This window comes from Rattus norvegicus, chromosome 11, assembly GCF_036323735.1.
Source record: "Rattus norvegicus strain BN/NHsdMcwi chromosome 11, GRCr8, whole genome shotgun sequence".
NCBI lineage: Eukaryota > Metazoa > Chordata > Mammalia > Rodentia > Muridae > Rattus > Rattus norvegicus.
Genome location: NC_086029.1, coordinates 43,571,824 through 43,594,472, shown reverse-complemented (window position 1 = coordinate 43,594,472; position 22,649 = coordinate 43,571,824). Strand labels below are relative to the sequence as shown.

General features: G+C 49.0%; 1 protein-coding gene and 1 long non-coding RNA gene across 6 annotated transcripts in view; one reads left to right on the top strand and one right to left on the bottom strand.

The window, feature by feature from the left end:
- Eva1c (eva-1 homolog C) overlaps window positions 1–18,860 on the bottom strand; it is a 74,065-nt gene extending 55,205 nt beyond the window's left edge. For 2 of the 5 annotated variants that reach the window (XR_010056249.1, XM_039088774.2), the window contains exon 1: window positions 17,573–18,860. Coding sequence is in view for 4 of the 5 variants with exons in the window: in XM_039088774.2 (XP_038944702.1) it covers window positions 17,573–17,732 (160 nt within the window). In the remaining variant the exon portion in view is untranslated. The remainder of the gene's footprint in view (window positions 1–17,572) is intronic. The other 3 variants (XM_017598089.3, XM_340966.10, XM_017598090.3) reach the window with 3 other exon arrangements.
- On the top strand, window positions 7,252–18,624 carry LOC134481053 (uncharacterized). Its single transcript, XR_010056250.1, has 2 exons — window positions 7,252–17,391; window positions 17,494–18,624. It is a non-coding gene; the product is annotated as an uncharacterized LOC134481053 (long non-coding RNA).
- Window positions 18,861–22,649: the final 3,789 nt, after the last annotated feature.

Sequence of the window (22,649 nt, the reverse complement as noted above, 5' to 3'; positions counted from 1 at the left end):
TGATTCTCTAACACTTCTAAAGACCAGCAGTCTGGGGTGGTGTGGCTGAACCTCACTTCATTTGAAAGCTCTAAGGAAGGGTCGGTTCAGAGCCTTTCTTCCACCTTCTGGAAGGTCCTTGATTCACCGGAGTGTATAATTCCAGTCTTCCCATGCACATGTGTGTCTCCAAGTTTCCTTGTGTGAGGGCATCAGTCGTGTTGGGGGAAGACCCACCCCGATGACCTCATTCTAACTCGATCACCTTTGCCAAGGCTCCATCTCCAAATAAGGCCACGTCCTGCAGTACTGAGACTCTGGAACGACACCATCCAATGCTTAGCTGCCTTCCCCGGCTCTGTGGAAGGGCTCATCTTTGTTGTTCTTTCCCTGATTGCTTGCCAATTTATTCTCAGGTATGTGGGAGGGCCCAGTGACTGGATAGCCGAGGCCAGAAGCCTGAATCTGTTGTGGTCACAATCTCCACAGCCAACCAATGTTTTCCCAGCAGCAACTGGGGCCCAGGTGAGGGCAAACAAGTGGAGTAAGAAGAGGGAACATGGAAAGGGGAACAACACATTCCCATAAGCTGCCGAAGACAACAGGCAGGCATGCCAACAGCAATGTACAGAGAGGGAAACAGCTCATGGTCAGTACTCTTCTGCTGACTCTCAGGGGCCAGCATGAGATCTGGGATGCCAAGCGTACAGACCTGAATGGCACCGCACCGACACAGAGCTCCACATGCACAGAAGGAAAGCCAAGTGTGATCAATTCCTAATCAAGATCCATTTATAGGGGCAATCGTTTTTGCCTCATGTGGACAAGTTCAAGGACTCTTGGAAACCTCGGACTTGCATTTTACCTGGGGCTGAGCAGTAGGACTTAACAAGTAGACTTAATAAATGTGCCCAGTCAGACATCACCCTAACAGAAACCTTTCTTGGATTGGGAAGCCATTATTCCCAGAGGAAATGATGGAGATGGAGCTGTGAGTGAGGCAAGACTTAGAAATACGGAGTTCTGTCAATAAAAGAGAGCCCTGAGGGGCTGGTTCGTGGGAAAGGGCTTGCCAGGCGGATGCCATTCAAGCAGGAGGACCTGAGCTTATTCTCCCACACCCACAGGAAACACTGGGGGAAAGCCAGGCATGTGAGACACGTGCTTGCAATTCCAACACTGAGGAAGCAGAGGCAGAAGTCTCTGTGGCCAGACACCCTAAAACCAAACTGGCAAGCCCCAGCTCCCATTGAAAGAAATTGTCTCAAAAACAAACACACACACACACACACATACACACACACACACACACACACACACAGAGGTGGGGGAAAACAGTATTCTAGGTTGACCCCTGACTGCCACAGGAGACATGTGGGCTCAGGTACATAGTAGTTAATTAAGCAATAAGTATTTTAATTAAAGTAGGCAGTGAACTCTATGGGTACAGTACAGCCCTCAGCAAAGCCACAGAGAATCAAAGCCTGACTCCTTACACCCTCTCCCCAAACCCAAAGCCTCAACTGTCTTCCTTCCTTCTCTTCTTTAACGCTTCCTAAACCAAACTGTTCCAGTCTAAGGGAAAGGATCAGTTCGTTGGAGTGAAAATGGCTGATGACCTTCTTGGACCTTTAAGGCATCTTTCCCAGCCCTGATCAGACACTGTTCTCTTCAGGGTGATGGGGAGTGAATAGCTGTCAGTGCAGGGGACTCTAGGGGACTGTAGCAAGTGCCAGTGTTAAAGATGGTAAAGACTATTCTTGGTTTAAAAAAAAAGCCTAGAGAGACATCAGAACCAGTACAGAGAGATAGCTCAATAGGTTAGGTGCTCGCTGGGAAGGCATGCAGGCCAGAGTTTGGATCCCTGGAAGCCATGTCAAAGCCAGGAATAGTCCCACATATATGTAATCCCAGTGGTCCTATGGTGAGAGATCCTATAGCATAGAGACAGAAGAATTCCCAGGAAGCTCATGGGCCAACTAGCCTGGTGTACAAGGCCACAGACAACTAGAAAGACCCATGTGAAGGCAAGGACTACCATCGAGATTACCCTCTGACCTCCTTATGGGTGCCCCGTGAACAGGGACGATACGTGAGTAGGTCCACGGTACATGTTGAGATAATGATATTTTATGTACACTGAGTTAAGCGACATTTATGGTGGATGTTTATCCTTCTTCTGCTTTGCCTGCAGTGGTCACTATAATATCTAATTTTCCATACACAGATTGCACTGTGTCTCCGCTGGCCGGCTCCATTTCTTTCTTTCTTTTTTTTTTTTTTTTTTTTTGGTTCTTTTTTTTCGGAGCTGGGGACCGAACCCAGGGCCTTGCACTTCCTAGGCAAGCGCTCTACCACTGAGCTAAATCCCCAACCCCTCTGGCTCCATTTCTAACATACGATTTCCTTGGTGACGGTTTTACTAAAGTCTAGCTTTGATGAAGGGTTTAGTAGCTGCTGGAACAGGCCAAGGCTGTGGCTGTTCTGTGGAATGCCCCTGTGGTCCTCGGCCCTCGGTAACTATAGCAAGTTCACCCTTGCCGACAGTCTGCTGAAGTTCACGCGGGGTCGCCTAGTGCTCCTTTCTCCCCGCCTGCTTGAACGGTAATAATGATGATAATTATATTAATGTACAACCCGCCCTCGAACCCTGCTATTTCATGCCAGTCTGTGAGGCTGAATCACACTTACCATTCCTTAAAGCTCTCAATTAGTACATCAGTCTGCCTAAACCCTACCTAATAATTTACCTTCTCGCTGCGAAGAAGGTGCGTGGGCCAAGAAGGTAAATGGTGCAGACTAGGCTTTCATCAGTAATAGGTCACATTCCAGAAAGTTCCACAGGGCTCCAGAGAAGGCCGTTGGATCAGTAGATCAGCACTGAACATCTTCTAAAGATACAGGTTTCGGGGCTGGGGATTTAGCTCAGTGGTAGAGCGCTTGCCTAGGAAGCCCAAGGCCCTGGGTTCGGTCCCCAGCTCCGAAAAAAAGAACCAAAAAAAAAAAAAAAAAGATACAGGTTTCATCATGTTTCTCTCCTCACACAGGAGTAGTGGCCTGAGGCATTTCTTGTGGTCAGGTCTGTCTGTCAGGCAGCAAATGACCTCAGCCAGGAGGGCTACGTGTGTCTGCTTCCAAACACTCATCTTGTCCAAGGTCTTATTCTATCTGAGAATCAGTCTGGAGAAATTCTTGCTGTATCCTGGGTTCTCCACATTACACCACATCACATTTCCTAGTGTAGAAGCAAAATAAAAACCTTCCGAGCTATAAGGAACTTTCTGGAAACCAGGAAGAAGGATGTCCAAGTTGCTGTGCTAGGAACAGGTTGTCACTAGACAGAAGGCTCAAGTTAGCAGAGAGATGCCACCATCACAAGGGTACGTTCCTGGCCCGGCTGTGACAGGATTCCCCAGCCAGCACGTCATCAGTTCCTCGTGGCTCAGAGCGCCCTGAGGCTGAGTGTGATGCACCATTTCTTCATACATAATAGTTAACAGCAAGAAAAGGCAGGGCTGAGAGAGGCTACCTATGCACTCACCATGTACACGTGTTGAAAGCAATCACTACTCACTATTCAGATCCGGGGAAGACAATAGTGTGATTTAACACTGAGTTTGTCCTGCTTCTGTTTGCGACGTCTATATCCAGAAGTGAGCACTAAGGCATCAGGGAAGCTCAGGGCGATTTCAAATGGCATCGAGGAGGAGGGGGAGTATAAGGACCCAACTCTGAAAATATATGCAGCCAGCCTCCCGTAACCATGGATCCCATACTCATGGGTTCAACCAACCGTGCAGCAAACACTCGGGGTGTGGGGAAGTGTCTAATACTGGATATTACAGGCTGGCTTTCTAAATAATACAGCATGCCGGTGTTTGCGTAGCATTCTGCCGTTGTTAAATAACCTGTAAATAGACGGGAGTGTGCGTGGGTTACCTGGAAAGCCTTGGTTCATTATGGAGGAAATCTCGGGGTGAGTGTCCTCAGAGTCTGGTGCTGAGAGAGAGCTACACTACAGAAATATCTATTGGATACACACTCGAATGTGTGTTCGGTTTGTCCAGTAAGCCACATGCATCTCAAAACACCCTCATCCTTGCCTAAGGGCACAACGCTGTTTTTTTATTAAGAAGGAATCACAAGAGAAGACCTTCCAATACCAACGTGAGTTGGTTCTGAAAACCGAAGTAAACCACTGGAGAAATTCTGAAAGAACAGGAACGAGGAAATGAGCAGAGGCCCCACTGTTGGACGGCATTCTAACATCACCCACTTGAAAATCAAATCTGAAGCGGCGCTCCGATGGGCTTGCTATTTTCTTCAGTGCCAAGAACCATACAATAGACCTTTCTCCCACCTCTGGACAAAGCTCTTAAAATACTTAGGAATTCAGATGGACTGAGTCACAGAACTGTTCAAATACTGCACACCCATTCCTGCCAGTGGTGCTCTCTCTCTCTCTCTCTCTCTCTCTCTCTCTCTCTCTCTCTCTCTCTCTCTCTCTCTCCTCATTCTCTTGGAAACGATAGTAGATTTTCAGTTCTGACAGAATATTCTGTGTGGCATTGTGACTTGTCTTTAAAAGATGTGACCGGGCTGAGCATGGTCTGAAAGTGGGAGTCATCCCTCTGGTAGTGGGCTCCCCTCTGCTCAAGATGGGCCCTACGGAGTCACTTAGTGCCAGGCCGCAGGACAGCAAGTGTGTGTATGGGTGCAGAGGTGGGTGAGGTTGTGGGCAGAGAGAAAGGAGGGATAGCTGCAGGGGAACGAGGAAGGAAGCCTGGCAGGAGACTCCAGGGAAAGTAGACCCCTGCCCGGTCTCTATGGCTTCCTCTCTTTCTCATAAGACTCAGATAGAACTGAACCCCGCAAGCCGCTGATCACTGAGATTTCAAGATAGCCAAGGTATGCTGCAAACTCATCTTCGTTCACACTCCGAGCACACAGAGGCTTCAAGCCTGGGCATCTCTGATGTCCGCACTGTAGTTGATGCCTGCTGGTGGCAAATGGTTGCGTTTGAAATGAAGAGGGAAAAAACCCAAAAGACTCAAGCCAGTCCCTCAGAGGGGAAGAAAGGGGGTGGGAGGGCTGAGTAAAATCCCCCTGGCCAGGGTGGGAAACACCTTAACAGAAGGACCTCCGTTCCCCTGTGGAGGGACTGAAGGGTCCCCTGGTCTAAGAAGGCAAGCTGGCTTCAGGACATGAGCCATGACAGAGTATTGGAACTTTGTGTTCAAACATTATAAGAGCCAGCAAAATGGCTTAGCAGATAAAGGCACCTGCAACCAAGTCTGGCGACCTAAGTTCAATTCCAGGAACCCATAAGGTAGAAAGATCCCAATTCCTACAAATTGCCCTCTAACTTCTGCATGCATGGCATAGCACACACATGTGTTCACACAGTGATAAGTAAATGTATAAAAAATTTTTCAAATTCTAACAGGTTGGGAAATGAAACAGGGACTAGTACTGTGCTACTGCAGTTTCCTCAGCCTGAGTGGGAGGTGGGTCATAGGGGAGGGGTGGGAGACGGATGGATGGATAGGCACAGGGTTGGGTGGGATGGACACTGCTGATGCTTCATCCCCACAGCTGCTGTGTGGATTGGAAGATGCTTAGCAGCATCCTCAAGTGTCTCGGCTCAGTTCCACTAGCATCCTTCCAGACACCGCCAAACATTACTTAGACACAAAATATTTCTGTCTCCATTAAACCTTCTAGGGAGGCATCCTTTCTCTGCGTAGGGAGGCACTGGCCCCTTGATGAGTGCTGATGGTTTCAAACATCCTGATGTGACACAGCACCATGGAGGCCCCGGACAAGGGGAGCCCTTCAGCCTCACAGGGATCCGTTGCTGTGGTAACACGCTATGACTGTAAGCCACAAGAGACGGTTTATTTTGACTTATGGTTCCAGAGAGATGAGTCCACCTTGGCGGGAGGCAAGGCAGCAGTTTGCAGGTGTGGCAGCAGGACCATGAAGCTGATGGCTCACATCTTCAACCACACCTGTGCAGCAGAGCCAGGGCGGGGACTGGAAAGTGACATCCTGGCTCTAGCAAGGCCACACTTCCTAATCCTCCCAAACCACACGGCCAGCTGGAGATCGGGTGCTCCAACACGTGGGTCAGGGGAGACATTTCTCATCTAAAGCATCTCAAAGAGCCAAACAGCCGTGGACTCCGACCTAAGTCAAAGGGGAGTTCAGAACAGAAGGACCTCGAGCTTGACCCTGGAAGTGGAAGAAGTAAATGAGGCCAAAGAGACCACAAGATCTGCTCTGCTCACGAGATGTGTAGTTCCACAGAGAGGGCAGCGTCCTTCCTCCTTCCAAGGCTGGAGACAGCTTCTGCCTCCACTCCGACCTGCCCACGGGTCATTCTTGTCACCTGCCTTGGAACAAGTGTTTAGTCCTTCGAGTCTCACCACACTGAGAGCAGTGTTACACATGAGTGTCCCTTATAGTTCACAATCAAAGAGACCAAAGAGACACAGAAGCCTAACTGTGTACACACACACACACACACACACACACACACACACACACGTAAAGGGGCTGTCGAGTTGCGGAGGCTGTACAAATTGGCTCTCCAGATAAGATCATTCCCTCTCATTTCCACCTGTCTGCTGTCCGACAGGCAGGGGAGGGGCGGAGTGGGCGGTCAGTGACGGGTCCCTTGTACCTTAGGACTACGGTATAATTAATGGCTTATGATTTCAAGCCTGAGAATTTTAGAAGTGGCCAAACACGAAAAGTTTTCGGAGTCGAGAGAAAGAAAGGAAACGGCTCAGTGGCGCGGTGAGTGCCCTTAGACTCTGAAACAACTACTGTGACAGCTGTCACACGTAAGCGCGACACACGGCCCTTTGCAGACAAAAAAAGGGGGGGGGTCGTTTTATCCAGATTATTCCCCGAATTGCCCGGGAAAAGGGACTCGTTTGTAATCATCAAAGGAATGCTGACAGAGTGCACTCTCTCGTGCACATTCAAGGTTTGTTTTGGAGAGCGTTCTTCTGTTTCTCCCCCCTGTTCCTCCGAGCCCAAATGAGGTTATTTGTATTCGAGGGACGTCTGGGGCATACATGGAATCAGACCATTCGCAAACATGGTTCGGATTCAGAGGCCCGAGTCGTGAATTTTAATGCTGCCTGGTTGCCTGGACTTACGTCGCTCTGTGTTTGGGAAACTTGGCTGCCGGGCTGAGACTGCTGGCCCGGAGCACCCCGCTTCAGCCTCTGACTTGTTCAAGCAGGGAAGGTGCAGTGCTGGGGCCTGAGTCCTCTAGGGGCACAGGTGTTGGAGGAAGTGTGAGTCAGACATTGTGAACATGTAAAATCTGTGCACGGGCGGAGTCATCTGCCAGGTCTGTGGCACAGAATGAAACACTCATGTGTAGCTCTGTGGTTTGGTTATTACTCCAGAGGCCAGGCAACCTTGTCAGCTCTCCCCAAACTCCTCCCTTACGACGTGCGTGTCCACGAATCCACCAAAACCAAGAACAGGACAAGAGTGGCTCTGCACGGTGGTTGTGTGTCATTGCTAGTACCTGAGAGACTTTTCCTTTCCCATAGGATGGCCCTCGGGTCGTCACCCTGGAACAGATTCTCCTCTGGGGAGGATATGTGAATGTCCCAGGCTGGTAGTGAGTGGAGGAGCTCGAAACTGTCAAGAAAGAGTCTAGAATTTAGACGAAAGACGATATCAGGACTAAGGATGCAACTCAGTGGCAGAGTCCCCACCTGTCACGCATGAAGTCCTGGATTTAATACCCAGTATTTGGAGAGAGAAAAAAATAACCAAAAAGAACATCGCTCTTAAGATAAAGATGTGCAAGCCAGGCGTGGTAGTGCACAGTTTTCGTCCCAGCACTTGGGAGACAGATGCAGGCATGTTTCTGTGAGGCAAGACTGACCTGCACAATGAGTTCCAGGCCAATAGATCTATTTAGTGAGACTTTGTTGAAGAAGAGGAGGAGTGAGAGGAGGAAGAGGAGGAGGTGGAGGAGGAAGCACCACTTGTGGTTTGAATAAAAATGGCCCCCATAGGCTCATATATTTGCATGTTTAATTCCCAGCTGATAAACTATTTGGGAAGGATTAGGGGGTATGGCCTCCTTGGTTGAGGTGTGTCACTGTGGGGTGAGCTTTTGAGATTTCAGAAGCCCAGGCCAGTTCCTCTCTCCCTGTCTCCCTGTCTCCCTGTCTCCCTGTCTCCCTGTCTCCCTGTCTCCCTGTCTCCCTGTCTCCCTGTCTCCCTGTCTCCCTGTCTCCCTGTCTCTCTGTCTCCCTGTCTCCCTGTCTCCCTGTCTCCCTGTCTCTCTGTCTCCCTGTCTCCCTGTCTCTCTGTCTCCCTGTCTCTCTGTCTCTCTGTCTCCCTGTCTCTCTGTCTCCCTGTCTCCCTGTCTCCCTGTCTCTCTGTCTCCCTGTCTCCCTGTCTACCTCTCTCTCTCTCTCTCTCTCTCTCTCTCTCCCTCTCTCCCCCCTCCCACCCCTACTGCTTCTGTATCAGGATGTAAAGTTCTCAGCCACTTCTCCAGCATCCGGCATTGTGCCATGCCTGCCTGAGTGCCACCCCATTTCCCACCATGATGATAACGGACCAACTCTCTGAGGCTGTAAGCCAGCCCCCAGTGAAATGCTTCCTTCTCCTCTTGGCGGTGGTGTCTCCTCACAGCACTAGAGCAGTGACTCAGACTCACCGTGCAGTGTGAAGACAGAGCAAGGCACGGTGGGAATGGACTGAGCTGTACAGCCTCTGTGTTTGTCACTGTTCTTTCTCAGGCCCTCTCCTTGGACTTATGTCCTACACGGAGGGCGTCCGGTAGGAGTCCTTTCAGCAAAGCTTTATCACTGGCGAAGGTCTTCATTTCATACTTACACTTATCTACACTCTAGGCTGGCGGTTTTGGGGGTTTTCATTTCCTCCGAAGCACGACGATTTACCTCCCAGTGCTGCTGATGGGGGGAGAGACTTTATAGATAATATTTCCCCCTCAGTTTGTATGTTACAGGTTTGATGTATGTGCGAATTACCTTGCATGAGATGCTTAGAATGAAGTCTTCAGAAATTCCTGAACACTTGAATTACGGTTCTGTGATGTTGAGTGGGTGCCTCTCTCGTTTTCTCCCTTTCTGGAGAATTTTCCAGTGTGTTAGCTTTTCCTTCCATCCTGTATGCCTATCATCCACTCTCGCCCATTCATTCATCCTGCATGTCTATCCACTCTCGTCCATTCATTCATCCTGCATGCCTATCCACTCTCTCCCATCCATTCATCCTGCATGTCTATCCACTCTCTCCCATTCATCCTGCATGTCTATCCACTCTCTCCCATCCATTCATCCTGCATGTCTATCCACTCTCTCCCATTCATCCTGCATGTCTATCCACTCTCTTCCATTCATTCATCCTGCATGTCTATCCACTCTCTTCCATTTCCTATAGTTTTGTTTTAGGCCTTTATTCTTACACCTTCATGAGTAATTTCTCTAGCATTTCCGTACTGCTGTTCTCTCTTCAGCTGCGTCTCTGCTCACCCACCTGTCTACAAAGATGTTCTTTTCAGTCAGTGTATTCTTCATGTATTCTTTTTCTTGGTGGACCTTGTTCTTTTCTGATTCGGGGAATTCCCTCTTTCACTTCCCTGGAGCTCTGTGGCTACTGTTGGGCGTCACCTGGATAATGTGGTTTCAATCGTGTGCTCATAATTGGAAGGCTTTCTCACCTGTATGAATCTTTTTCAATTAAATTGTATGTGTGCTGAGGGGGTGTTCACATGAATCTTGAATGACTTGTGTCGCTAATGTTTCCATGTAGGGAACATCTATGTGTTTATTTTTTTCCAGGTAGGGCATGGAATATGAATACGGGTAAATGCTGGCTCTGGTAAAATCGGCAATAAACGTTACAAAAGTGATATTAATTTAAGCCACTTGGAATTTATATTATTTTCTTCCCTTGATAGTAGAAAACGGTCTGGATTAAAACCTCTTGACATTACATCTTCACTTTATTTTTTTTCTTTTTTTCTTTTTTTCTTTTTATTTTTCCGGAGCTGGGGACTGAACCCAAGGCCTTGCGCTTGCGAGGCAAGTGCTCTACCACTGAGCTAAATCCCCAACCCCACATCTTCACTTTAAAACAGAATTGTAAGGAGTAAATGAGATATGAAAACAAAACTTGTGGAATAGTATCTGAGATAGAGGTCTCTGGTTCGCTTCTCATCTGATAACTGGAGGTGTTTCCAACTCATCCATGTTTCTCACTTGTGCCGAGGGAGGCCCCATGAGGAGGCTGCTGTCTGTGCTAGGCCGGAGTTTTAACTGGAGACAGCCACACCTAGGGACCAGCAACAGGGTCCCTTCTGGGAATCAGGGGAGGGTACTGATGCTGGCCCATCTGGGCTTCTCCTCGTAGTGCTCCAGTCTTAACAATCTCGGAGACTCCATGATCTTGGCTCAGATGATAAGTGTGTGGGTTTCTGAAACCAGATGAGTACTGGGCTCAAATCCTGACTCTAAGTTTTATTGACAGGAGGGGAGAAGTAGGCAAAGCAAGCAGTAAGGGTTGGGTAATGGTCCAGGGGAAGATGCTGTCTCATTAACCTTCAACTGGTGTCTTTTCAGGAACGCTAAGTCCTAAGCTGACAAGATGAGAGGGAAGATCAGTGATCTCCACATTTTATAATAAAGGACCACCAGTCAAAACATCTAGAGAAAACATCTCTAACATGAGTGTACTTAATTATAAATGATACACTGTTCAACTGTGAATGTGCGTGCCAATTATAAACCAAACCTCTCTTTTTTTCAGCAGATACAAGCTGCCCTCCCTATGCGTGGGAATCACTGGTCATGGACATTCGACCTCCTGCAGACCAAAGTACTTAATTCCTATACGTTTCTTCGTTATGGCGCCCTGGCTGGCCCAGCTCTTACTATAGATCAGGCTGGCCTCAAACTGAAAGAAGTCTGCCTGCCTTGCTCCTAAGTGTTAGGATTAAAGGTGTTTCCCATCACACCTGGCCTTCAGTCACACCTGTGCGCACCTGAAGCTCACTGTGGTGATGCAAGCTTGAGTCAATCCAGCAGCACTCGTGAGACAGAGATAAGGACAGAGGGAGTTCAATGGCATCCTCAGCTAGCTCCATAGCGAATTTGAGGCAAGCTGAGCTACATGAGACTCTTATACACACAGACACACACACACACACATGCATTCATGCACACACACATACACATGCATACACATGCATGCATGTGCGCACACACACACATACACGAATACATGAGCACACAGGCATGCACACATATACTCATGTACACATGCATGCATGCACACACATTTACATATGCATGCATACATATACACACATGCATGCACACATGCACATATGCACGCATGCACACAATCTGTTCTGGAGGGGTACAGGCTCCTTTTCCATGGGCCCATTTGCTAAACAATATAACAACTATCTGCATAGAGCTCTAGCTCTTTTAGGTATGATAAGCGATGGCTGAAAGCCCATAACAGGAGCTGTGTAGTTAAACTCAGACCATTTGTCATTTACTCGGAAAGGAGCAGTTCATGTCCATAGAGGTTCTTGGGTCTCTCCTCAGGAGATACCAGATGACCAGAATGATCATGTGTATGGCCCATGACTTCAGCCTCTTTCCAACGAGTGTGTACTGAGAATCTGTGAAGGAAACTGTCACTCCAGGAGCTATCTAGAAAAATTGGGTGAATTGTAGACATACTGTTGGCCTTGTTCCTTTGACACCATGAAAGCCATGTCCCCTAGGCTAGCTGGAGCTCAGCGTTGGAGGTGGTTTTGCCAGTGAGGCATCCAGGGGAAGTTAGATTTCCTAGACAAGGCTGAGTTCTCGTCTGTAAATGAGACTCACCATGGAACTGTTACAGGGCTGAGATCAAATACCATTGAGCTCAATTAATTTCACTCCCTTCTTGCTGTCTCTTCTGTGAAACGGCTGCTAGGCTGCCCTTTTCAATAAGGCACCAGGGAGACCACAGCCATCAATAAGGGGCCCACTTGTGAGCTGAGACATCTCTTTACTGCAGAAGGGGCCAGCAGGACATTTTCAAGTGCAGCTGCTTTCCACGGAAACAGGCAGGCAGTTTGAGACCCTCGGTCCTTCTCTCTTCTTCCGTGAGAGTCAGACAACTTCAGATGTTCAGTTTGGTTTCTTTCTGGGGTGGGCTGGCATCTCACACAGTAACAATTTTTAAGTGACAATAACTCCTAGGTAAAGGGTAAAGTGATTGAGGTGTGATAAAATGTAGATGGGGCATGTGTGTGTGTACATGTATGTGAGTACATTTGAGTACATGTGTGTACATGTGTGCATGTATGCGAGTATGTGTGTGTACCTGTGTGTGTGTGTGAGAGAGAGAGAGACAGAGACAGAGAGATAGGTGGGGGTGGGGGGAATATATATGTTTTGTAAGGCGGTGCTGAGCTGGGGAAACGCAGGCCTGGTAGCCCTGGTGGGTCACCTTGGGCTAATGGGGGAGGGGATCCCATTCAGCCATGTTCTGGGTGGACTGATACATGAACAGGAAGTAGCTTTGCCCTGTGACTATTGGCATAGTGCCTCTCAACGGGTTGCACCTTGGAAAAGCCTAGGGAACCTTAAAAGAACCCAGTGCCTGGCACTCTACAGGTCAGTTCAATCAGAAAGCCTAGAATGCAGCCAAACACCAGCGGTTCAGTTCCCCTAAAACTATGTACCTGGGTATATAGGCCATTCCATACACTTAGGGCTGCGCAGTGTTCATCCTGAAATAAAACAGGGAAATTTCGCTCCCTAAAAATGGACAACTGTGGGTTGGGGATTTAACTCAGTGGTAGAGCGCTTGCCTAGCAAGCGCAAGGCCCTGGGTTCGGTCCCCAGCTCTGAAAAAAAGAAAAAAAAAATGGACAACTGTGAATATTCTATCTCCCTCTCAGGACTCGGCCTCTAAGAGCCACCGTTATCACATCCTGAAATTCTGGCCTGTAGGACATGAAGCACCCAGGCAGGTCTACTGGTTGCATTTCAGATGACCCGTGTTACAGACTGATTTGCGTGTTACCTGGGCTCCCATTAGCATGGGAGTAAACTTGGAGGTATGGTTTTTAAATGGGTGATTAGGTTAAGAAAAGGGCATTATGTGGGCCCTGATCCTTCTGATTGGTGGCTTCAGAAGAGAAAATGAGCACATGGACAGACACACAGAAGGATGAGCGCATAGATGAGAAGCCAGCTGCCTCTAAACCAAAAACAGAGGCCAACTGTTGATAGTAGAGGCTCAGCCTCTCAAATTGCTTCTTTATTTTATTTTTTATTTGTTTTAAGAGCTTCAAAAGGGACTCAGAGATCCACCTGCCTCTGCCTCCCGAGTGCCGGGATCAAAGGCGTGCGCCACCATGCCAAGCTTCAGCAGCCAGAGCTGTTAACTGCTCAGTGATCTCTTCAGCCCCAAATTCTTTTTACACTTATAGATTCATCTTGTGCGTGTATGCCACTGTGTCTGAGAATGTGGGGCTCAGAGGACTCACTGGTAAAGTCGGTTCTCTCCACACCCATTCTGCAGTGTTTTCATGGTCACTGAGGAGATGAAACATGGCCTAGTTCCAAGCACAACTTGCCACCAGTAGGAAAAAGCAGAGCGCTGCATGGTAGCCTTTCCTGAAGTCTCTTCTCCATCCCTCCTGCTCCTACTCTCTGCATCTTTCCAAAGCTCAGGGGAAAGGAACCATATAAGCTTGTAGGGAGACCACATTGACCAAACCCTGGGAGTTCAGCGGAAAGATGAACAAGACTCTGCTTCTCTTTCTCCCCTTCACACTTGGCCCCCAGCCCAAGCCTCTGAACTTCTTTAAGAAGAAAGGGGAAAGAAAATGGGGGAGAAGGGAAAGAAATCAAGACGGAAAGAAATCCCGCCTGTCCTCATCAGAGAAATGACAGAGAAAGGCCAGGCAAAACAGTCCAACAAGCAGCCCTGACAGGCGGTCCATATTCCTCCCGGTGAGTCACCTTAAAGAGCATACTCTTCTCACCGTGACCGAGAGTTATAGTCCCTCTAACTGCCCCGTGAATTGTCTTCAAGGTTCAAGTGTTTGCTGTGACCTGAGATTGATCCCCAGAACCTGGAGTGGGAGAAGAAAACCTGCTCCTGAAGGTTGCCCTCCGACCTCCACAGGTGCGCTTTTGGCCGCTGTGTGCCCTCACACACACACCACACACCACATATACGCACATGTATACAACCAAACAATGATCAATAAAACTTAAAGAGAAACCGACTCAGTAAGTACAGAAGGGCACTGTGAGCTTGATGGTGTTTATCTGTAGGCAAATGCCTTGGGGTTTTTATGACTGAGACTCCCAAAAGGCAGCCCAGCCCCCTACACTCCAGCTCCCTGCTTTATTCTCCAAAGTAAGAGAATGTATGTGTGTGTGTGTGTGTATATAATGTATATATAATTTATAAATATATTTTATGAATACAAATATATTTCATATAAATTTATAAAGATGAATATATATTTATATAGAGATAATATATCTGTATGTATATATACATAATTATTTAGTGTGTTTGTCCACATACACACATTCCACAGTGCGTGCATGCGCGCGTGTGTGCAAGTGTGTGTGTGTGTGTGTGTGTGTGTGTGTGTCTGTGTGTGTGTAGATCAAAAGACAACTCTGCTTCAACCACATGGTCCAGATATCAAACTCAGGTCATCAAGCTTGGTGACGAGCTCCTTTACCCACTGAGCCATCTTGCCTCCCGTGGGATACATTTTTTTCTCTCTTTTTTTCTTTTTTTCTTTTTCTCGGAGCTGGGAACCGAACCCAGGGCCTTGCGCTTGCTAGGCAAGCGCTCTACCACTGAGCTAAATCCCCAACCCTGGGATACATTTTTAATGCAGGGATGGTAGCCTTTCAGTGGGCACCACAGCAAGGAAGCCCAAAATCTTCAGAGAGAAGATAGTATCAGAGAGCCTGGGCCTCGGCAGTCTTGGGGGTGATTAGCCCAAGTCACAAGCACGGAGGGGAAGGAAGGACGGCCCACCATGCAGCCTCTGGATTGTAAAGAGATAGTAGACTCTCCAGGGGTGGGGGTGGGGAGTCAATGACCCAGGAAAAATGACAGCAGCTGACAGCCTAAAGCATGAGCCTGGGAGAGCTGCAAAGAGGAGGGGGCATTAAGTAATGTTCTCAAACTGCAGGGATGAACCAGGAGTCTTTGCACCAGGTGACTCCGACAGGGCCCCTCTGGTGGGGGCCCACTACATTCTGGGACTTTCTCTCACATTGACACTTCTTCTGTCCTTCTTCACAAGTCCAGGGGGTCCTGAACCCCCTCTCTCTTCCATACCTTTTTGATGGTTCTCTTATTTAGAAAACAAGTGTCTATATTGTCAAACACGCTCCTAGCCCTGGGCTATTGTGGTAAGGCTCTGCAGGGGAGAGCTGTGTCGTCCCGGCTACACACGTACCAAACTCACGAAAGGGAACAGGCCTGTCTGTCCCTAAGAAATCAGGCAGTACCCTTTGAGGCCACAGAAAAGCAATCACAAGAAGAGGCCGATGCTCTCTGCCAGATGCTCAAACTGTACATTTGGGAGCATAGGATTCCCTGCATGCTACCACATCATTGCACGGTTTGCTCCTGCAGCTGCAATTTAAAGTTAAATGGGCCAACTTTTCTCTATGTGACTTCAGAGAGGTTTTCCCTGTCCCACATTATATAGAACTCAAGTCTAAACCTGAGTGGGCCTATAGTTTGGCAAGACAGGACCACATGTTTCTTTTGGTCCCTGGACAGCAATGAGGAAAGCAGAAAAGGCCTGGCAATGCCACCACCTACTGTTGGCTCTGAGACTCAGAAACCACAGAAAACAGCAGGAAAAGCCACCCGTCCGCCTCACTACTCAAGAACCAAAACACCTGCTTCTCACAGGATGCTGGCTCCCAGTTTGTAGGCTAGATCTGCTCTATGTCAAGTTGCAAAGCACAGTTAATTTCTACCATACACACTGTTAGTACCGCGACTGCTCCCCACAAGAAACAAACTCTAAGAGCCTATAATCTGCAGGTGGGGGAGTCTCACTGCAGTTTGTCTAAAGCAATCTTTGTTCAGTTGCAATGATATCATGGGACGGGGGACAGGTGTCAGTTTTTAATTCTTCTCTTACAATAATCAGGGCAAGAGAGTGGCTGAACTCAGAGCCGCTCACTATAGCTTAAACCAGCAAACACAGAAAGTTTCTGGAAGCCAAGAAAGTTCTATTACAGAAAAGGAAAAAAAGTCAACAACGCTTGGAAAAAAAAAAAAAAAAAAAAAAAAGGATGAATCTCCCCAGCACATTTACCAGAGTTTTGGTTCTCCGCAGCTCGTTTTAAAGGGCCATGATTTGCTTGCCAAACAGGCATAACTTGGCTTCCTTGGCCAGGCAAGAACACTGCCTCGATATTAAACATTCTAAGCAAAGAACCTCTGACCTACGGGCTCTCAGCTAACAATGAATGACATTCTCTGTGAGCGCACCAGAAACCCAGCTTCTTTCTTTGCCTAGTACTCTGTCACACGAGCAGAGAGCAGAGCAGAGCAGAGCAGAGCAGAGCAGAGCAGAGCAGAGCAGAGGACTGGTGACTCTGTTTACCACAGTTAATGCTGAAAAAGAAAAGGAAAGGAGAACTGTAGCAAGAGGGTTGCTAGAGAGTCTGTGCCCAGCCTGAACTAGGCAGAAGGTCCCTGGAGAGAGGTAGAGATGCTTCCTAGGGTTGATGGACATCCAGGGTGGTTATGGTTGTAGAGACATTCGTCACTTGAGCATGGGTTCTAAAAGTCATCCCCACAACTGCCACCTGCAGCCTTACCTCACACCTTGCTAAGATATTTTGCCCGGAGGTCAGGTAGGAGTTTGCCGAAGAAAGCATCGATCTTTGACTTGGCAGGAGGGAGGTGTGTGTGTGTGTGTGTGTGTGTGTGTGTGTGTGTGTGTGTGTTTGGTGGGGGTGGATGCTGCCACCTTTTTGCTGAAGAGTCATGCCTCTGAGTGTAGTCTCGGTTATATCAGCTTCCATCAGTTTCAAGGTATCTCCACCAGACTGCCAGTCTTCCCAAACTCTCTCCCTCGAGGCTGGCTTGGACTTGAGGTCCAGCGTGTCCTGGACTAGTCTCCTTACATGGGTAACCCTGGAGTTTGGTTGGGACGCACCCTTATCGTGTGGGTGGCCAGCCAAGGGCAATTCTTCGTCCAGAACACCGTAATCTTCAGAGTTGGGCGTGGTACGGGACTCAGTTTAGGGGTCCTCGAGTGAACATGTAAAGATCAAGGCTGAGTCACCGATGCCCAGGAAACTACTAACAAAAGTCGAGAGAAACTCGAAAGAGGTAATAAGGGACTATTCTGCTACTACCACCTAGATGCCAACATCTCCCACCAGGCAAGACAACCGGTTAGGGAGAACACTTCTTCAACTTTAATCCAACCAGGTCGTGCCCCGTGGAGAGGCCGCTCACCTGGGCAACAGCTAGGGGAACGCGGGATCAAGGCAAGCAAAGGAGCTCTTACCGGAAAAATCGGTGAGCGCGGAGGTCTCTTTGGAGCACACTAGGACCGTGCAGTAGAAGAGGCGCAGAAGCTGCCCTGGAGGCTCTACCTGCCTGCGGAGGCCGGGATTCTGCGGTGGCTGTGGCCCGGGCGGCAGACGCGGGTGTCCGGGCAAGACCATGATGCGCGGCGCGGCTGGGCGCGGGCGCCGGTGCTGGGATCGCAGGCAGGAGGATCGCGTCACATGGCGGGGCGAGTCCGTAGCCACCGGCTCCCAGCCCCCTGCCGCCTCCTGGTCCAGTCTGCTGGAGCTTCTTAGGCGGTCGCCACCGGGTCCCGGATCCCAAGCCAAGGGGAGGGGGCGGAGACCTGGGGCGGGGCGAGGATCCCAGGGAGGCCGAGGCGTAGTTTCTTCTGAAGAAATCTCCCTGGTTCCACGCGCCTAGAGAGCCTAGAGAGTCTAGGGGGTGTCACCTCGTGCCCCGGAGCATTGCTGAGGCCGATCCGGGGCGCCGAGCCCCTAGCGGAGAGCGTCTCCAGCAGCGATCCCGATGCTGCGCAACTTGAGCGCTTTCCACACCCGGGTCTCTAGGCGGGGTGATGGCCAAGAGCTGCTGGCCCAGCCTGCGCTGGCCCGGCGCCAACCTCACCCAGGCCGGTGGAGCGGCGCGGCCGGTGCCCGTCCGTGACGCACTTTAGAACCAACGCAGCAGCGTACAGTCCTGGCCAGAGGGGAGCGGAGATTATGGGAAGATGGGGGTCCCGGAGATAGAGGCATTACTGTCCCTGCCACCTTCAGCGATTGATGTTCAGTTACCAAACACGCAGTACGTCCGATCGCACCAAATGGGAGACTGGGTCCTCAACTCTCTGGCCACCACACAGAGATCTGCCTAGGTTCTAGCAGTCCGGACCTGAACGAGCTGATAGCCTCAAACCGGTTGATCACGAGGCTACGAGCCCGGTTCTATTTGCCCCGATGGAGCTTCCGGTGGGTTCTAGTTGACAGCGCCCTCGGGGATCTGAAACTGGGCTGGAATGAACAGCGCTTATAATTGAGCTTTGTTTTAAAATGGGCCACGGAATCTATATGACCCTGTTGACCACGCGCGGTGTCTACCCGTAGATCGGTGAGGACACCCGGGGACAAAGAGTGGGAGTCCAGAGCTGCGGGACAGGTGCTAAGTACTCGGCTTCTTGAGACCCCAGACCTACAAACAGCGCAGGCATCCAGGCCCCGCGGCGCCGGCGGGAAGGAGGAGGGCTGGGCGGGCGGGCGCTCGGCACAAAGTGTTCCTCATCCACCGCCGGGAGGGCTTGCCAAGTTCACCCAGCGCCTGACGCGGAAACGTAGATAACGAGGCCCAAAGGCGGGTCCAGGCTTCCAGCCCCGCCCGGCTCTGGGAAAAGAGCCCGTAAAGTGCGGAGGCTGGGCCAGCGGAGCACGAGGACGCTCTGCCTCCCTGTGGCACTGTCTCAGAGCTGGACCACTGGATTCAAGAAGGATGAGAGCTACACATCCTGCAGGGGCTAGGTCGGCCAAATTGAGATCTTGAGGATGAGAAGAAAATATTGGTGTTTGTATGGAGAGATCCAGTTTGCATAGTCTTGGGTCGGGGAGATGGCTCAGTGGTTAAGAGAGCTTTTCCAGAGGACTCTAGTTCAGATCCCAACGCTAGCAGCTTGCAACCACCATGAATCCCTCAGCATCAGGGGACCCCAAACTAGTCTGGCTTCCTCAGGTGCGTGCGGGCTAACACACACACACACACACACACACACACACACACACACACACAAATCTTTTAAAAAACAAAGCCTCAATAATCATGAGATATAAGTTTAATATGGGGGCTGGAGAGATGGCTCAGTGGTTAAGAGCACTGACTGCTCTTCCAGAGGTCCTGAGTTCGAATCCCAGCAACCACATGGTGGCTCACAACCATCTGTAACGGGATCCGATGCCTTCTTCTGATGGGTCCGAAGACAGCTACAGTGTATTTATACATACATAAAATAAACAAATTTTTTAAAAAAGTTTAATATGAACGTCTTACATTGGGGAAAACTGAGGCTGGGAGAGTAGGTAAGGTTGCTCAACTCATAAAGACCGCTGCAGAAAGAGTGTGCAAACCTCGGGTCCCTGTGGTACTTCTATCTTATCCCCTCATCTAGATATAGATTGGCTACAGTGTGTGCAGATTCTTTGGCAGGGCATGAAGATGCTGGCACCGGAAGGGAACCATGCTCCCTGAGGGGTGGGGACAGGAAGCATTGTGCTGTTGGGGCTGGAGTTTTCCAGACGCCGCTGACACTGTGAGTGCATTCCCATGCGTCCATATTGTCAGGCTGTGATCAGGTGATACAGCAGGGGTGTGTGAAGCATCCTGAGACACATAGGGGGTGTTCAGTCCCTAAGCGTCACTGCTATAGGCAATAGCATTGGAAGACAATGGCTTGGAGCAACCACACTGAGTGAATGTCACAAAAGTCAAGAATCTGGAAGAGCTCAGGGGCGTGAGAGGCAGGCTGGGGGCGGGGCGTGTAGACATTAGGGAAATGCTCATCACTAGACCCATGAGAAAGACAGGAAGAGCTGACGACAACATTCAAGACAGTAAGACCAGCAATCTGGAGGTGAGGGACACCTTAGAAAGAGGAGCTTGAGCTGGAGAGATGCTGGTGGCTAAGAGGGCATACTGCTTTTGCAGAGGACATGAGTTCAATTCCCAGCACCCCCATCTGGCAGCTCACAACTGCTTATAACTCCAGGGAACCTGACATCTCTCTGTCTCCTCATGCATATGCATACATATACAGGTATATAATAATAATAATAATAATAATAATAATAATAATAATAATAATAATAGTGAGAAAAAAGAGGGACCACAGGTTAAAGTCTGAGATGGGCGTGTCCCCACAGAAGGATATAAAGTGGAAAGTCTAGGGTGTCTGGAGCAGAGAAGTTGGCAGAGAAGATGGAAGTCTCCTGCCTCGGAGACTCTGGCAGGCCCCAACTCAGGTTCTGCAGGCTTGGCTAAGCATGTGCATGTCTACCTGATGGGTATGTATGTGGGGTTCACATGTTGTGCATGCACATGGGGGTCAAAGGACAACGTGTGGGGTGGTTCCCCAGGTACCATCCACTTGTTTTTCTTTTTGATCCAGGGTCTCTCACTGGCCTGAAACTCACCAAGGAGGCTAGGCTAGCTGGCCAGTGAGCCCCGCCCGGGACCTATGTGTCTTTATCACAAGTTATCTACCTCATTGTGCTTTTTCTTGAATGCGTTCTGGGGCTCTAACTCACATGTTCATGCTTTATGAGCGGAACCATCTTCTCAGACCTTAACGGGCATCTCAACGTCAAACTGTCAAAGGTTTGTGAATAGAGAAGTAGGGTGGTCGGACATCTGTTGGTAGAACTGTCACTATCGATAAGGCCTAGGGATTAACTCAATGACCTTTGCCTAGATTATTCAAGTCCCTGGGTTTGATTTTCCAACACTGGGTGGCGGGGGAGGGGCTCTGTGGCAGATGAGTACAAAGGAACTGCAGGCACCAATGGTTGATCCAGCTCGATGTGATGTGCATGCCTGTCATCCTCAGGAGGCTGAGGCAGGAGGATGGCAAGTGTGAGTCAGCATAAGAACACAGTGATATCATACCTCAGATAAAAGGGGGTCTTCATAGAAAACGCACCACAGAGAATCAGAATTAGTGACTGAAGTAGATAATTGCGCACCAGGATTCCTTCCTCAGAGTAGCCGGATGGCAGAAGTGGTCTACGCACCAGTCGATGGGTGAAGAAGGCACAACAATGCAGAATTTTATTTGGCAGTAAAACGGTGAGACGTTCTGGTACGTGCTGCAACATGGATGAACCGTGAAGACATTATGCTAAGAGAAGTTAACCAGACGCAGAAGGACAAATGAAGTTACAGGCGGTGTCTAGTCTGCAGGGTCAGAGGGCAGAACATTGACTAGAGGCCAGGAGTTATTGCTTAATGAATAATTGAACTTCTTTTGTTTTTTTTTTAAAAATATGGGATAACAGCATAATTAAAGGTCTCTTGAGTTATATGCTGGAAACGAGTTAAAATGGAAAAAATTATATAAGTGTATCATAGCTTTAAAAACATAATAATGTAATATACTCCGAACCACTGGATTGTACATTTTAGACAAGTGGGTTAATAGTATGTAAAATATCTCTCAGTGAAGCTGTCTTTAAAATCATATGGAAATGGTGGATCTAGGGAGTTGGTCACAAGGAAAGCACAGAGCTGTACTTCAGGCTGGCATGAGAGAGTCCAGAGGGAAGAAGAACCGTAGGAGAGTTGAAAAGATTGTGTGTATTTGGAGAGAGTGTGTGTGTTCATATGGGTGCTGTGTGTATGTGTATACACAAGGAGGCCGAGGTCAGCCTTGAGTATTGTTCCTCAGGCACCATCCACCATTTGTTTTTTGAGATAAGGTCTCTCCTTAGCTTGGAGCTCATGATTCAGGTAGGCTGACTACCCAGTGAGTGAGCACACACACACAAACACACACACACACACACACACACACACACAATTTCTGGGATAAAGCTTGAGAGTGTTCACACTTACACAGCAAGCATTTCATCAACTGAACTGTCTCCCTAGTCCTGTGAAGAGTTTTATGAGGATAGATGATTACACATGGGAGGAGGCAGTCGTGAAGAGGAAGAGGAGGAGGAGGAGGAGGAGGAGGAGGGAGGGGCTGACGGTGATTCCCTGGCTTCTTTTGCTTTGCCCCTTAGCCTTTTTCATTAAGATGAGATATTTCATTTCCTTTTCAAGAGGCTGGAGATGTGGCTTAGCAGGTAACAGCAAGTGCTGCTCCTGCAGAGGGCCAGAGGTTGGCTCACAACACGCATCCTGCTGCTAACAACTGCTGTTTCTTCAACTCCAAGGCATCCAACGCCCTTTTCTGGGTACTGTGAGCAATTGCACCTACACTCAGGAACAAACACTGAATTTGTGTTAATCATAAATAAATCTTTAGACAAATTAAATTTACGTGTGTGTGTGCGTGCGTGTGTGTGTGTGTGTGTGTGTGTGTGTGTGTACAT